Here is a 15,624-nt window from a genome sequence, read left to right on the forward strand (position 1 = left end):
GGCTGCCAGAGCTGGGCTTGTTCAGCCTGCAGAGGAGAAGCTCTGGGGTCACCTCACTGGGGCCTTGCAGGGCCTGAAGGGGGCCCATGAGGAAGATGGGGACAGAGTTTTTAGCAGGGTCTGCTGAGACAGGGCAAGAGGTGATGCTTTTAAACTAAAAGAGGGTAGGTTTAGACTGGATATCAGGAAGGAGTATTCTACCATGAGGGTAAAACCATGAGGCTGCCCAGGAGGAGGTGCATGCCTCATCCCTGGAGACATTCAAGGTCAGGCTGGACAGGGCTCTGACCCACCTGGTCTACCTGAAGAAGGGGGGTTAGTCTAGATGACCTATAAAAGTCCCTTTCAACCCAAACTCTTCTATGATTATATGAACACCACCTTGCTCTTCACAGTGCTCTCCTGGTTCTTCCTCAAGCCCTGACAAGACCTGTTTAGTAAAAAGGAAAATGCACAGCCACAAAGCAATAGAAAACATGCAGTGACATGGCATGTGGCTGTCCAGGAAGCTGTCCAGGAAAGTTATCCTTCCTTTTCAGACCCCTGCACTACCCAGGGCATGTCAAAGATGACGCAGGTTGGAGGGGAGTGACTTGTGCCCTCGTCAGACTCATACCTGCTGCTTCTCTCTCCACCTCAGGGTCCCCTCAGCCACAACTCTGCAGAGGGGGCTGCAGGGGCAGGACAGTGCCAAGCTACGAGGAATGCCTGCAATCTTCCTGGAAATGGGGACAAAGACACCCAAGACACATAAACAGAAGGGCAGAGACAGGAAGAGGTGGCTAAGACTCCAGAAAGCAGAAGCAGAGTTGTAAAACAACAGGCAGGAGGGATGGAGGGGCAAACAGTCATCTTCCACCTGACAGAAGGCAGCCAGACAGGCACAACATAAAACAGGAACAGACTCAAATATATGTGCTAGAAAATGGTTTGAAGTACATCCACCTCCCCCTGTAGAAAGTCTTTCACATATACTGAAAGCAAGTATCATACACACAATTTTTTTGTGTCAAAAAATACAGTGCTTCTCAGTAACACAGTTAATTACTGCAGCAGTGATTTCAAATTCTCTATTAAGAACCCATAAAATATTCACGTGAATCTTGAACATCTAACAATCATTTGTACTATTCCAAATTCCCAGAGGAGGAGTCCATGCCTAAAGCACACTCCCCACAAGCCTAATTTACCAAAAGCCTCTTACCTCTGCCATACATAGAAAAGAACTTCTGTTCAAAGAGACAAACACTGTCAGTCAAGCACAAAATTAAACTGCTAAAGACAGCCCAGAAGATAAATCTTGTTCCCTTCTGCAGTTCAGAAGACTGATGGCACATAAAAACCCACTTCAGTTTCATTCTCTTCAAAATTAAGAAAACTAATATATTCTGGGTTTATGAAAAGTAACTAAAGTCATGGCCTTTTTCTCTTCCCCAGCTCAGAAGGGGCTGGGAACCACGACTGCAAGAGCATGACTCTCCTCACTCCATATCAGTGCTACCTGCATGTCAAACACACACACAGCCTCAGTCTTCCTCTCTCCCACATGGTCTCATTTGCACCACTGCTTAGATTAAACTGCTGAATGTCTAACTCCTGACACTAACCATGAGGGCAGGAGATGGGAGAAGAAGTAATGTCTGAGAAGTTAACACATCCAAGGCGTCCTCAATGCCACTGCTTCACAGGGAAAGAGTTATGTCCTTAGTCAGCTACAAAGATGAATAAATTATGAAAAAGAAGTCCTTCTTAAAACAAAATACTAGAACTTTAACAAATATGCCAACATTCATAGACTGTTAAAAATATTTAAACTTGCATGCCAGTTTCAAGAGCTTAAGAGTCATTCTCCATTTGCAACTGTGAAAAATCACAGCCTATGAATATATACTGAGAGAAAAGAACAAGCAACATCACAACCAGAGAGGACAAAAAAAAGTACCAAAACTTACATGTCACCTCCTGCAGTTTCTGATCTGTCCTGTAATAATAAATCAAATACTCACCAAAACATGAAAACAAAGGCTTTAAAGTTTTATTTTTTCTGCTTCTGTTTATAAGGTAGGGGGCTTTCTCCTACATAAGAAGTTAACTTCTTGACACCAAGAAACTGGACAAGCATCAAGCTCAAGATTTAATTGTTCTTCGTTTAATAATTTCTATCTCAAATGGTGGAGGGGAAAAACAATCCAAAGCCGTGAATATTACTAATCAGTGCAAGAATGCCACAAATACAGCAGCTGAGCACAGCACGTTTTCCGTGCTGTTTGCAGTCACATGAGAAATAATGCACCTTCGAACCAGGTGTGAGTCTGGGGAAGCTCCTCAGAGCTTCCTACAGAAACACAAGGGCCAGGCAAAGCAAGGCCCACAAAGGCCAGTGTTGCTGTAAAAAGCAATGCTAACACTTTTTATCTGATTTACCATCAGGGTAAGAACAGTGCTCTGCACTGCATTTGGACACACAGCTCTGCAATTGCCTCTTTGTGCCCCTGCAGCAACAACTCTGTGTGCAAGGGGGGACAGTAATTCCACCCAGAGGATGCGCCAGACTGTGAAGGGCAGGCAGGCAGGCAGGCATGGCAAACAAATACACTTCACACATAAGCAATCTGTCAAACAAGATTTAAGCCCCACATCCCTTACCTGCAATGCCACAGAAGGCAGTATGAATGCCAGTACTGAGAACAGCAATGTTTCATGACTGAGACAGGATTAAACTGAAAAAAAACCCCATCCAACAACTCTTTCAGGTTATTGCATGAGGTGGTAATACTGTCATGGAGTTTTTCCCCCTGTCCATTCAAAAGGAGAGAGTTCTGATGTGACCAGTTCAAGCAGCTGGCTGCAGAGACCATGAGCTGGGTTCTCAGCAGTGCAAAACACCTCTTTGGTCAGTAAACATCTGATGCCTCTGGGTTTGTGTTTACAGAAAACAGTTCATGTGCTGGTTTTGTACTTCAGTTGCTTTTTTCTTCCCTGCTGCAAATTTAACTGCTCGTAGCTTCCATTGACAAAACATTCTCAAGATGTTTGTCACAGCTTGCCTTCCACTTAAAAATCCACGGGAATATTACAAGCTATACAAACCATGAAACCACTGGTTTCTGTGATCACCAGCCCTTTAGATACTCTTCACTCCTCTGCTCTAAAATTTAATGTGCAATGCTGTTTACTCTCACTGTAACGCTTTGGGGTCTTGTTTTTGCCACTACAACCCTTCCCGTGCTCGCTCACCTACAAACCTCAGGAGCTGAGCTATATAAATAAATGCACATGCCCTTCATGGAAAAAAACTCCTCAACATTAACTACATGAATGCATCCTCTAATCTGAGCAACCAGTCACATATGAAGACCTACAAAATTAAAAGCACTTTGTACACATTTACAAGTCTGAGTTCATTGCAGCCGAGTTTCTACTTGACTGATGACATAAATCCATAACTGCATCCATGAGAGCAATTAGCACTGAACAGCACCGTTGACCAAATGTAAATCCACTGTAGCTCAGTCTAAGAGACCATGACAGAAACTAGAGAGGAACACATTGTGGAGACCTCAAGTGATACAGCTAAAACCAGAGGCCACTGCTAAACCAGAGGGCTATCAGCACTGCACTTAGCAGAAAGACCTTGCAATTTTATTTGCAGAGGTCCTGAAACACAAATTAAAAAGGCTTGAGTTGAACATAATGATGGAGGTTCGGATACTTGAGGGACTCCACCATGCCTAGAGAGGGAGGATGGGTTTAGTTCTCCATGGGTTTGAAAGAGAAGGCAATTCCAGGGAACAAACTCCAAGCCAAAGACTACTGCAGTACTCAGGAGAAAGCAGAAACCTGAATCCCATGTTCAGAATCTTATCCCAGGGCAACAAGCTGCAGACTACCTGCAGCCTAAAGAAAACAGTGCAGACTCAGGTGAAATGCTTTGGGTTAAAAGTTACTTGTGATCAGTGTGTTTTCACATGGTGTCCAAGAATGCTACAGAATGAAACATGGCAAAAAAAGGGCAGATGGAAAAAAGAGGAACAACGGAGCACTCCTAAGATGCTCCTAATTTTTCAATGAAACAAGAAAGGGGCACATGAGAAGAGCAAAAACATCCCAAAGGAGCCTCAAACACAATTTCAGAAGACCAGTACAGGCCAGGTTTTAAAGCAGCCAACATCTTAAGAAGGGTGGGTGCTGACCCTTGACTAGAAAGAACATGGAGTACAAAACACTGTGTTCTTCTGAAAAAAATGTATGTATTTTCTGAAGGCAAGACTACTTCTTCTTTTTTTTTTTTTTAATTTTTCTAGAAAGAAGGAAACTAAAAACATGAAAAAAATTTTCCTCCAGGCAGGTCAGCACTTGCCAACAGATGTTACTAACAGTTTGGGAACAGGACAGTACCCACCAGAACAGCTTGTCCTGAACCAATTTTTGTAACCTACTTTTAATATAAGCTTTGCTTTTGAGGGAAGGCTCTTCACTGGCCTCCAGCTCAGTGTCCTAGAATAGTATTTTCCAGTCATTAAAACCACCCTATAATAGTAAAGAATAAAAAAAACCTCACAGAAATTGAAGGGAAGCAGACACTTTCAACTCTTGTCAGTGTAACAGGGCACTGAACCACCTTAGGGCTGCTCTCATAAAGCTGCAGTGATTTACCTCGGCTCAACATTTTATTTTACTCTTTCAGCAGCCATAAGCACAGTCTTTGTGCTGGCCACATCACCTTGGTCACTCAGTGCCAAGTCCTAATACGAAACATCCAACACCAAAACACCCCTGGTGCAATTCCTACACCACACAAAAGGAGTAGAAAGACTTCTCTCTTCTCTTCTCTACTCTCCTCTCCAAGCTCTAGTCTCCTAGGACTATTTTTCTCTCCCATCTTTACCCTGTTTTTATCATTTCAGTGTTTTTCTGCTGCATCCCTAACACACAAAGAGATGAAGAGCCTTCTTGAACCACAAGAGCTAGTTCCCATGGTTTTAGTTAGAAAGGTCTTCAAAAAAATTACGGAAATTAAACTTTTCCCAGTTCATGGAAGATTCTCAACAAGAGGTTTTAGAAAAGAGCTGGTAAAGGATGAAATCACCAGGTACTGGGCCAATAACCAAACCTGGATACTACAGACATGTCAATATGCATGAAAATGAAATTACTGCTGTACAAAAGAAATTGTACAAAAATGAAGCCTAATTAAAAAGCACAAGAAAGCAGCATATTGAAATCACTTAAATTACTATGAAATACTTCAGGGCCCTCTAGTGGTTTAATCTCTGGTACGAGAAAAAAAATCCATGAAGAATTGTTTTTAAAATAAGGCTACTGAGGTGTATTGCAATAATGTGTTCTATTTCTGTCTCTCTTATGTAATTAAGGACATTTAGGCTGGAAAGCTGCCTAGCAAATTACCAGAAATGTGAAAAAACTACAAACTAAACCCTATTCACAAACTCAACTAATGGGTAGCATTTTTTGCCTTCATAAAAACAAGAAGTCACTCATTAACGTTCTCAACTGTGCACAACCAAAAAAACACAAAGAAAAAGGAAAAAAATAAATCACAACCACTCTCCCACATTCACATCAGAATGACCATTTCGTTACAAATTGAAATGTCAAGCTCTAAACCAGCTCTCCATAGCCCAGAACTGCATTGTTAAAAAGAAAAAAGTGAAAAACCGAAACTTTCTCCCAAAAAATTGCACCTGCAAGATTTCATCCCCTCTTCAGAAGACTCCTTCATCCTTCATCCATCACCCTAAAAATTACGTCCTATTCCGGTTTTATTACACAGCAAAACTGATACAGAAAACAGGTAACAAATTTCCTCTTGAAAAGCACAGAGACCTCAAAGCAAAGAGATGATTAGTCACAAAACTTCCAAGTCTGTACCCAAGACCAAAATGGTGCAATAGGACAAACAGGATGAAATACCCGTTACAAAGGCTTTCTTCGCCTATCTGCATTAATAGAAAATGTAGTCTCATGTCTTTTAGAGACCTCAAAACTATGACAAACAGGAAAAAGAAGCTACATAACATCTCTTTCAGATCTGAAAGGTAAGTGCATGAGCTTGGAAGTTATTCCAACAGATCCTGTGATTAGGAGTGTGGTGGCAGGACTGTGACACTGACAGTGTTTAAGTGCACAAATCTTTCAAAGGACAGAGAGAGAAGCCATGGACTTCAGTCTAAATACACCCTGGGAGCAAGTGCCTAGAATTTGGCGGGATGTGGGAACTCCTCAACCCAGCAGCAAACCACTCTGAAAAAGGCCATGACAGAACTACACATTCATACCTGCTTCTGGATCCCAGCTCCACCAACGGCTGCAGGGAAGAGAACCCCAAACAACAAAACCCCCACAGAACTTACCTCATGGAGGTTATACTGTGGATGAGCTTTTCAGATTGATCTGACAGCCTGGATGGAAGAATTATTTCAACTGGCTGCAGACGCAGAACCCGACTCTCCAGCTCCGAGCGAGAAGCACAGTCCCGAAAACTGTCAAAAATTACCTCTCCTGTAGTTGGCTGGATCGCCTGCCAAACAAAAATATATACACATACATACTATATCCACTGGATATTACATTTTCAGGGGCTGCTTCAGTGGCTCAAACTGTTAAACCAGAAAGAAAATCTACGGTGTACAGCACAAAATTATACAGCACCCACACACACAGTGAAAGTGGCAGATCAAAAAACTTGATTGCGCTTTTTTTCAAACCCATGATAGAACAATAACTCCAAAACACTAACACAACTTTGTTTTGGTAAGTGGCAACAATACCTCACAAATGTAAATGTGCTCTTGTTTTTACCAGTCCAGCACTGTTCAATTTTTAATACCAGAAAATCTATTAACTGAAGTCTGTGAAATGCACCTGTAATTCTAACTGGAATTTGAACACTTGCTCTTGTTGTTCTCTCACAGCTGCAGTGTGACATTCAAACAGAGGCACAGTCAACATACTTTTTAATTAATTCATTACCAGCTGACTGGGCATCAGTTATCACTGTGTTTTGCTGGTTAATCAGGACTGGGTTTAATCCTCACCATAACAGACAATACAAATATGAAGTGTAAAGGGTAAAAAAATCCTAAGGCTCTTCCTCTAAATAATGGTATTCTGTACAGGAAAAGAGTGCTCACAACCTTTAAAATATTGACCATGAAAGTGTTTAAACACTGAAGTTTGTAAAGCATCTGAACTAATGAATTCCCTCATGTATTTGGGTAAAATACTAATATGTTTTCAAGTGAAACAGCAGCAAAACCAGTTTCATAAATGTTCAACTATTAACTCCATACCTTTTCTGCTGTTTTCAAATAGAAAGTCATCACAGTTCACACACAGATATCTTACCTAAAGTGCCTTTTTTTTCAAAAAAAAAAAAAACCAAACAAACAATTCCTACTCCCCTGCAAAATAAAATCTGAAAGACAGAACAGTCATGAATTTAACAAGGTAGCCATCCACCTCCCCAAAAAAAACCAAAATGCACAACAAAACAACCCCACGGAAACCCTAAAATACTGACTCCCTGAGAAACTAACTTACCATAATGCCTGTAACAATGTCACCTTTCTTCCTGTCTTTCAGGTTGTCTCCATTTTCACAGACACAGAGGAGGTAGTTATCTGGGACATCTGCTGTTACCCCTTCAACATCTACAGAATCATCCAGCTTCAACAAAGGGTTCACATGTAACAAACGTTAAAAAAATAGTACAGAGATTTGGGTGGATTATCTTTCTAGATCTAAATCTTGTACTCTCAGACATTAATCTAACAGTCTTTTTAGCTCCTGGTATCTAGTATATTAGTTTGAGAAATGACATTAAAAAAACGTGGTAGATAAGACAGGATAGAGGAAAACAAAAAATGAAAGAAAAGACATTAAATTCACTGGTTAAAAGATGTTTCTATCCAATTTTTCCATTTTCTAGGCAAGACCTGCAGGACACTGCAGATTTGTAAGTCCACTCTGTGACTTCAGAAAGCAACTACAGTAAACACAACAAACCTACAGCCCTGAGAAGATTCAACTGTTTGTAAAGCCAGCAAGATGTTTTACCACAACAAATACAATTAAAGGAACTTCATTTCCTGCTGCCACTCTTATGTCAACCCCTAGCTGCTCATGTTGCATCCTGGTGATAATACTAGAATCAAGGCCTCCCAAAGGTTACTCTGAAACCAAGTTTATTTGAAAAGGATATCTTCTCCAATAAGTGTAGACTTAGTGTAGAGGGCAGTCAGCTTACGGCTGAAGAGAGAGCTTTTATTTTCTCCAGCAGCTTTCAGTGCTGCAGTTTCCATTTGCTTTATTACTCCAACCTACAAGCAGACAAAAAAGAAAAAAGTTAGCTCTCTGGTAATAAATTATTATTTTTATTATTCTATATATCTGGTAATCTTTTAAGATGTGCAAACAACAAATGCATAATTCAAGCTGGAATACATAATCTACAGAAAGGGCTCTCACATCAATCCTACTAATGAGATTATAAGGCACTGCTTTTCCTGACCCTTTTCCTACTCCTAAATGCCCTCTCAACTTCCATACCTGCTTCTTATCCTATTTTGAAACAATTTAGCTGGAGGTCACTGCTCGTTAGAGAATGGTTCCTGCACCCAATTTAGGATCAACAAGTCCTTTTCTTAGAAAAGGAAGCAGAAAAAGAAGTTATCACCAGAAAGCCACAGAATTAGAGGGATCCAGAACATGAAGGAACAGAGAAAAAAAAATGGGCTGGGATAAGAAAAACAAGGATGTGAGGAATAACAAAACAGAGAGACTATATGTACATGTCTCCTTTTTAAATGCAAAAGCTTGATACAGAAACACTGAGAAAACTAAATGTTCTGGAACTGTTTCTAAAAAAATGAAGATACTTCTCTGAAACTGCTAGAGGTTCATGACACCCCCAGCAGAGAGAAACTGAAACAAAGGGAAGTTGGCCATTTCTATAGCAGGAACCAGCGATAACGAGCTGCCCACTTCTCAGCTGAAACCAGGCTCTGGTACAAGCAATGCAAGCTCTTTCTGAGCTATTCTGTACTCAGTCTGACAGAAGCCGGGGTAACCTTGTGTCCCTTGGCTACGAGGCGCCGCACGTGGACGAAGAGCCGGTGGCTGGGAATGCTGGCAGTCATGAAGTTGTGATCCAGGTGACAGTAAATGTTCAGTTCTTTAGCTGCAATCTGCGAGGTGCAACAGAGTCAGCCAACGGGTCACAAAGTAATCTAAGAAGATAAGGATCTTATCTCTATGACAACAATGATGCACAACTACAATTAAAAGCTCAGTGACAAAGGGAAAACATTCCAGGAGAAAGCCTGGAGGGGCCCCTGCACCTTCCTGTGCCGGCACTGCCATAAACAGGAGATTCACTATCACAGGCTGCAGGTGTCAGGTTTTAAGGTCGCACCTTGATCTTTACCACTGTGAGGTAAACCACCCACACTGCACACACAGGGTCTGAAACACAGCTCAACAAAAGGTCAAATGGTTTTCTCGCCACTAAAAACACAGCCGGAATGGAAGTATTTAGCTTGTGGTCGTAAAGATGGGATTAACCTGGCTAATCAACCAAAATACTGAAAAATCAATATTGAACAGCAGTGGGAACCAAACACTTAATAAAAAAGAGTAACAACACTTACTAAAATGTGACATTATCATGTGTGGTTTCTATTTGTCTTTTTGCTCCTTAGCAAAAAGGCAGGTGATCACTGACCAGAGAATGTGGTGTTAGGCAGGACCTGCAGGCAAACACTGACCAGTCTATCTGAACAGCATATTTCTATTCCTGGACTGTAAGTACACCAGCAAATGAGCAGACAAATTACATGGCACAAATATGATGGGAAAAATTAATTCCCAGTAACCAAGCAACGTTTCTCACTGGTCTGAAGTGTGGAAATAGCACCAAACAAAGGTTGGTAGCAATGACTTTGGGACAGATCATAAGAAAAAGAATTATGAAACATTTATGAACCATCACTTTAAAATTATGTTTGTTATATAGTCCTTTCCAGCTCCTACAGATCTGCCAGGCACAGGTGCCACATCTGGACATGCATTCAGGATGCTCTCTGCACCCAGGGTAGACCTGATATATTCATCTTTTTCAACACCACTTGCTCCACTGTTTTTCAATCTGAAAAATTCCTAATGTCATACATTAGAGTTATACATTATATATATATAATAGTAGAGTTCTGAGCCATGATACATAATTCATCTCTGAAAGTTTTTCAACTTTAACTCTGACAAAAAATTATTCTAGGAACTCACCTTAAATTCTCAACATACAAGACAGCAAGCACTACCATGTGATTACAAAATAATGACTGGCAAAAAAATGTGTGCATAATGGATAGTCTTCTATTTTAGCATGCAGAGATTTCTCATCCCAAACAAATACCCCACAAAACTTATCCCTTCTGGAAGTGGCCACAGACCTAGGAGGACACCAGCATAATGCAAGTAGCTTTCCATAACCTTGGAAAAAATTACCTCTGCATCTTCCCCAAAGAACCGGTATTTGTATCCACATTCCACACACAAAACAGCATCTTTATACTTTTTCTTCATTTCTATGAATTGGAGTTCTAGTGGAGTGTAAATGCTTTTGGTTCTTTTATTAAGATTTGTATCTGAAGAATTTTGAGAATTTTCATAGGACTTAAGGGATGCAGAAAACTGACTAAGATTACATAGTAACTCCTCCTGTAATAAAAGATGGAAAACTATAATTAGGAATCATCAAACAAATCAATTGCCCCCTCCCTTGGCTTACACTGACCACAGAGCTAAAGATTGTTCTGGCATTGAAGAGCCCCCAAAGCTGCAGCACAACTACTGAAGCAGGATATACAGAATACAGTATTTTTGGAATTAAAAGGAATTAAAAAGCCATGAAAGTCAAAGTTAGTTAGGTGAAACCAGAACGCTACTGTATCATAAGCTCTCCAAGCACAGACCAAGACAGTGCAGGCTGCAAAGACTGGCCAGTCTAAACTGGCCATATATTAAAATAAGGATGAATTACTGCCCCAGTTCACAGGTGAGAAACTCCAGCATGGAGGGATTTATGAAGTTCCAAAAAATCCACAGTAAATCAAGAAATAAACCAATGTGAGTCTCAGTTCCCTGTCTCAGCCACCAAAACTGTACTCCTTCTCCAGTCTGCACTGCCTCTGTAAGTTCAGTAAACCTCCCGGAATAATTTAAACATGGAAAATCTATACTACAGTTTCTAAAACCTTAAATGTGAAAGGCTTTGAGCCCACTCTCAATGCAGTTTATAATTTACAATGACATTTTGTAGCCTATTCTTGCCAAGCAACTTCAGCTCCATGACTCTGTGTTGTTCTGTATTGTCAGCACAGTGATGGGTTCAAAAGTGCAGAGAAAAATGCTGAAAAGTATTTCACTTACAGCGAAGTTACTCCTCACTTATATCACAACATCCAGCACAGATAATACTGGTTCAAAAAGAAAAAAAAAAATACGAAGACAACACCCTCCAGAAATTTTTAAAGCATATGACTATTCAAAACTTAACTGATCAGGTTGCGCTATAAATTCTGTATTTGCAAATAAATCCATTAAACTTCCATTTCTACAAAATGACCCATTCAGATTACAAGAAACAAAGTGAACAGACTGTTCAGTAGCAATGGCACTTCAGAAAAAACACAGATATGGCTTAAATCATATACTTTGTGTCATAGAAATGTACAAAGAGTGCAGTCAGAGACCAAGTGGGGAAAAACAACACTTAGCTGTAACTGCAAAATCCCCACAACTGCACACCATCAAGCAAGAGAACACAGCCCAGCACAAATAAAGCTGCACTACGCCCAGAGCTTGGGTGGCCTCAGGAGCTCAGATGTCTCAGCTGCGAAATCCCCAGCCCAAGGACTTGGCAGTCTTCAATCCAAGGTCTGTGACAGCCAAACAAGATGACCTTGTCTCATTTTTACAGGAGATTGTCGTGACAAAGCATCTGGAATAAGGCCATGAAAGAAGGCAAAAGGAGTAAAAACAGACACAAAAGCGGACTTGTTGAGGTGGTTGTTAAATCAGCAGCTGCAGGAAGGTCACTAAGAAAAAAGAAAGACACAAACGCTTAAAAGGTGCCCAAGGAGGGCAGGCCAGCCCTGGAATCAGTGTTCTGTGTTCTCCAACTCATCACACCTTCATAACCTCAATCTCTTACCACAACAGAATTCTCTTGCCACAAGCTGCTCACTGCAGCATTTGGATCCCACACTCACACAAAGCAAACACCCCCAGTGGAAGGTCACAGCCTTCAGGCAGGACAAGTTAAAACCAGCTGCACAGCTTTTCATACAAGCTCCTTCCCCCAATAAGCCAGATGTACAGCTCCATTAAAGAGCAGTTGCCACAGTAAGCCATGGGCTGCATTCTAGGACCTGAATACATCAAACTGAGCAGGCTGACCCCCAGAACCACCAATTAACTAATGTTAACTAGCCCCATAATTAAAGGGGAATCCAAACACTGTTAGTCCACTCAAGTCTCTTGACTTGCACCATACATATCATGATGACAATTTTTCATGTGAGCTACCCCTATCTTTTGCAGATGAAAAAGCAGTGATAGCTTTACTAGTTAGATTTACCAGCAATGGTTTTAAGCCATGTCTTAGTGATAATCCTAAACAATATTTTTGCAAAGAAAGCCTGTTAGAAATTTGAGAGCCCACATCAAAACCGGCAGAACTAAAGCCAAGCTGAGCCAAGTGCCACTCTGAACATGTGTTATTGGGGTATTACAGCTTCCCCCACAGCCACATGTTACACCGCCAGGGCTTCTGCTCTCTCATGATGCCACTGTTCAACGGTATCACTGAAGAGCCAGAACAGCCATCCCACTCACCATGCAAAGAGCAAACATTCATACACAAACACAGGTCTGTAGGGTTCTGCTGCACCATTTCATGTCGGAGCACAGAACACAAAAGGAAGCTTGTGCCAAGCTTGCTCTTTTAACCCATAGCAAGCAATCTACACACACCACAGGACCAAAGCTCTGCATACCTTCTGTGCGACCTTTGGGCCAGCGTCCCAAGACGGGAGAGGATTTTTCAACTCTGAGTTTCTCCCCATAATACTGGGACACTTTTCCAAACTCAGAGATTCTTTCTCCTGAAAGCCATCCTCCCGGACTCTGGTGCACTGCTGGTTTGAATCACTGCAGAACTCTCTCAGCCTGTCCAGAGTTTGCAAACAGATACGGGACTTTTCACACTTCTGAGATTCTTCTTTGGTGAAAATACACAACAAAAACGTATTAGCAACTTATTTTCTAAAAAAGAATGTCTACTAGAAGAACATCAGTAAGCACAGAACACAACCATTTTGCTCCCTGTCTCCCTTCCCCACATTCCCTGTCCTCTCCCACTGCAGTATTTCTGCCAGCCTGACAGAATCATGCATGTAAACAGCTTGGTTAACTTCCCTGGAAAACCAATACTCCTCACTTGTGTGCTTCTTTCTACATGGGAAGAGATGCATCATTATTTTTTGGACTGACAACTGCACAGCTACAAGTTAGCCAACAACACTGGGAATCAAGCACATTTTCTTTCAGTACATTTTTTAAGCAGACAGTGTTGCTTCTTGAGGGTGTCCTACAGATACTTCAAAGCATCACACCAACAAATTTAATACAGTTCCCACTTTGAAACTTAAGAGGCTAATTCTTTTACTGAAATGTAATGAACTTTACATTCAGTGACTGGTTTTCATACCAGCATTAACTTACTAAATTCTCTGTTCAAGGCCAGACGGAACTCCCGCATTTCCGAGGCAATGGAGCAGCTGCTGTTCCACAGCAAGAGCCCTGCATTGGAACTATTCACTGAGGCAGCCTGCAGGCACACCAGCCACAGACCAGGCTCCACGGAGCTGTCAGTGTCAGCCATGCCTCAGAACAGGCCTAAGACTCTAAAACCAACACAGGAAGGAAAATGCATTTCTGCCTGGACCTCTGGACTTTACTAACTTAAGAACCTGGTAAAGCTGAGTCAGATGAAGGGGATTTGCAGAGTAACTGTGGAGCAAGGCTCAAAGGCCCAGCTTCTGAGCCACAGAAAGGTGTTCATCATGGCTCTTCAAAGACGTATCTTACACCCAAGAGATGCATCTTGAAGTCGCTGCCAAAACACTTTCCAAAATTTATGAAGAACTTTATTTACTGCCTGTCAATGCTTGAAGGTTTGCTTACAGTCCACTCACTTTTAACCTGAGTCTGGAGTGGGTTACAGATCTCTTCCAGAGTAATCTGTCGTGCCTTGATCTTCTTTTCACAGGGTTCATTGCTTTTGGTAGATGTGCTCCTTTTTGTGCCAAATTCAGAAGCCTGAAACGTAAATTAAACTAGTAAGTTCAGTTACCTTTTCTGTTTGCTGTCCTCTGAAAGAGAATAATGCAACCAGCAACTTCATGAAGAGTTAATGCAAAATAATCCAACCTCCCATCCCTGGAATTGTTCAAAGCCAGGTTGGAGGGGCTTGGAGCATTCTGCTCCTTCGATGTCTTTTGAAATATACACTCGGAACACTGTGTAAACAGAAAATTCATCAATTTTGCTGTATCACCATTGATCTATTGCAAGAAGCTTGACTAAATATGAAGAAGTAACTTATAACTCCAACAAAACATCAACACCTTGCTCAAAAGCACACAACGGGTTCTTTCAGCAGCTTGCAGCCACATTTCATATGGTAACCTCTGATGGTTTAACCAGGGAATTTCAATTTCCTTAGAACTAAACAGGAACTCCAGCCTCACCAACTAAGCCCAAAACCTCCACATAAGCACAGCCCACAAGAGTACCAGTTTTCAAGTCCACTGTTAAATACCACCAAATTAACACTAATGATAAAGTTTTTTCTACAAGGACAGAAAACCGTAATCACACCTTTCAAAATATATTTGGACCAAAGGTAACCAAGATAGCTGACTTGAGTCACAGGTGGAAAAAGCAAATGCGCTTCCAGGGCCAGAAGAGTCTGGAAACACTAACTACAGGGAGACTGGAAAATATAAACTCAGAATGAAATCCAACAGCAGAGACACAGCCACTTTCTCCCAGTGGCGACACAGGGAGGACCTGGATCATTGCACCTAACAGCACTCGGACCTGGAGTCACCCGAGCTCCAGCCCCTGGGCCAGGAGCTCAGCTCACTGTATGCCAGAGCTGCCCAAAAAATGGGATTCATTCCTCAGTGTGCCACAAGCCAACGGTGCCACGCGGGAGAGAGACACTGGGCGTTAACATCAGCGCTGGCCAGCCCTGGGTGCTCGGTGTGTTCCACAGCCCCAGCTCTCCCCACCGCCCTTTCCCTGACATTATTTACCACAGAAATAATCCAGAGCCGGTAACTTCTCAAGCACTGCCCCCCCATTAGCATTGATTAGGAGCTGCCATACAGGTTCTGTGACCCCAGCCACCCTCTGCACCTGCTCAGGGGCAGCGCCTGCGCCTGGGCCGGGTCTTTCTGAGCTGCAGGCGTGAGGTTTGGTACTGTCATGAACAGGGTTCAGCTGCAGGAGATGCGGACCCTGAGTATTTTGACA

The 15,624-nt window shown here is 41.9% G+C and overlaps 1 protein-coding gene across 1 annotated transcript in view; it reads right to left on the minus strand.

Moving 5' to 3' along the window:
- The window catches only part of MSH3 (mutS homolog 3), a gene marked incomplete at its 5' end in the record, with an annotated part of 85,480 nt that extends 71,065 nt beyond the window's left edge, over positions 1-14,415 (minus strand). The window contains 7 exons of the mRNA XM_042023041.1: positions 6,375-6,541; positions 7,564-7,709; positions 8,225-8,342; positions 9,093-9,209; positions 10,528-10,740; positions 13,080-13,303; positions 14,280-14,415. Coding sequence (XP_041878975.1) covers positions 6,375-6,541; positions 7,564-7,709; positions 8,225-8,342; positions 9,093-9,209; positions 10,528-10,740; positions 13,080-13,303; positions 14,280-14,415 — 1,121 coding nt within the window. The remainder of the gene's footprint in view (positions 1-6,374; positions 6,542-7,563; positions 7,710-8,224; positions 8,343-9,092; positions 9,210-10,527; positions 10,741-13,079; positions 13,304-14,279) is intronic.
- Positions 14,416-15,624: the final 1,209 nt, after the last annotated feature.

Source organism: Corvus kubaryi, unplaced genomic scaffold (assembly GCF_017639235.1).
Source record: "Corvus kubaryi isolate FWS band 111438036 unplaced genomic scaffold, C.kubaryi_AGA036_p1.0 37236, whole genome shotgun sequence".
NCBI classification, from domain to species: domain Eukaryota; kingdom Metazoa; phylum Chordata; class Aves; order Passeriformes; family Corvidae; genus Corvus; species Corvus kubaryi.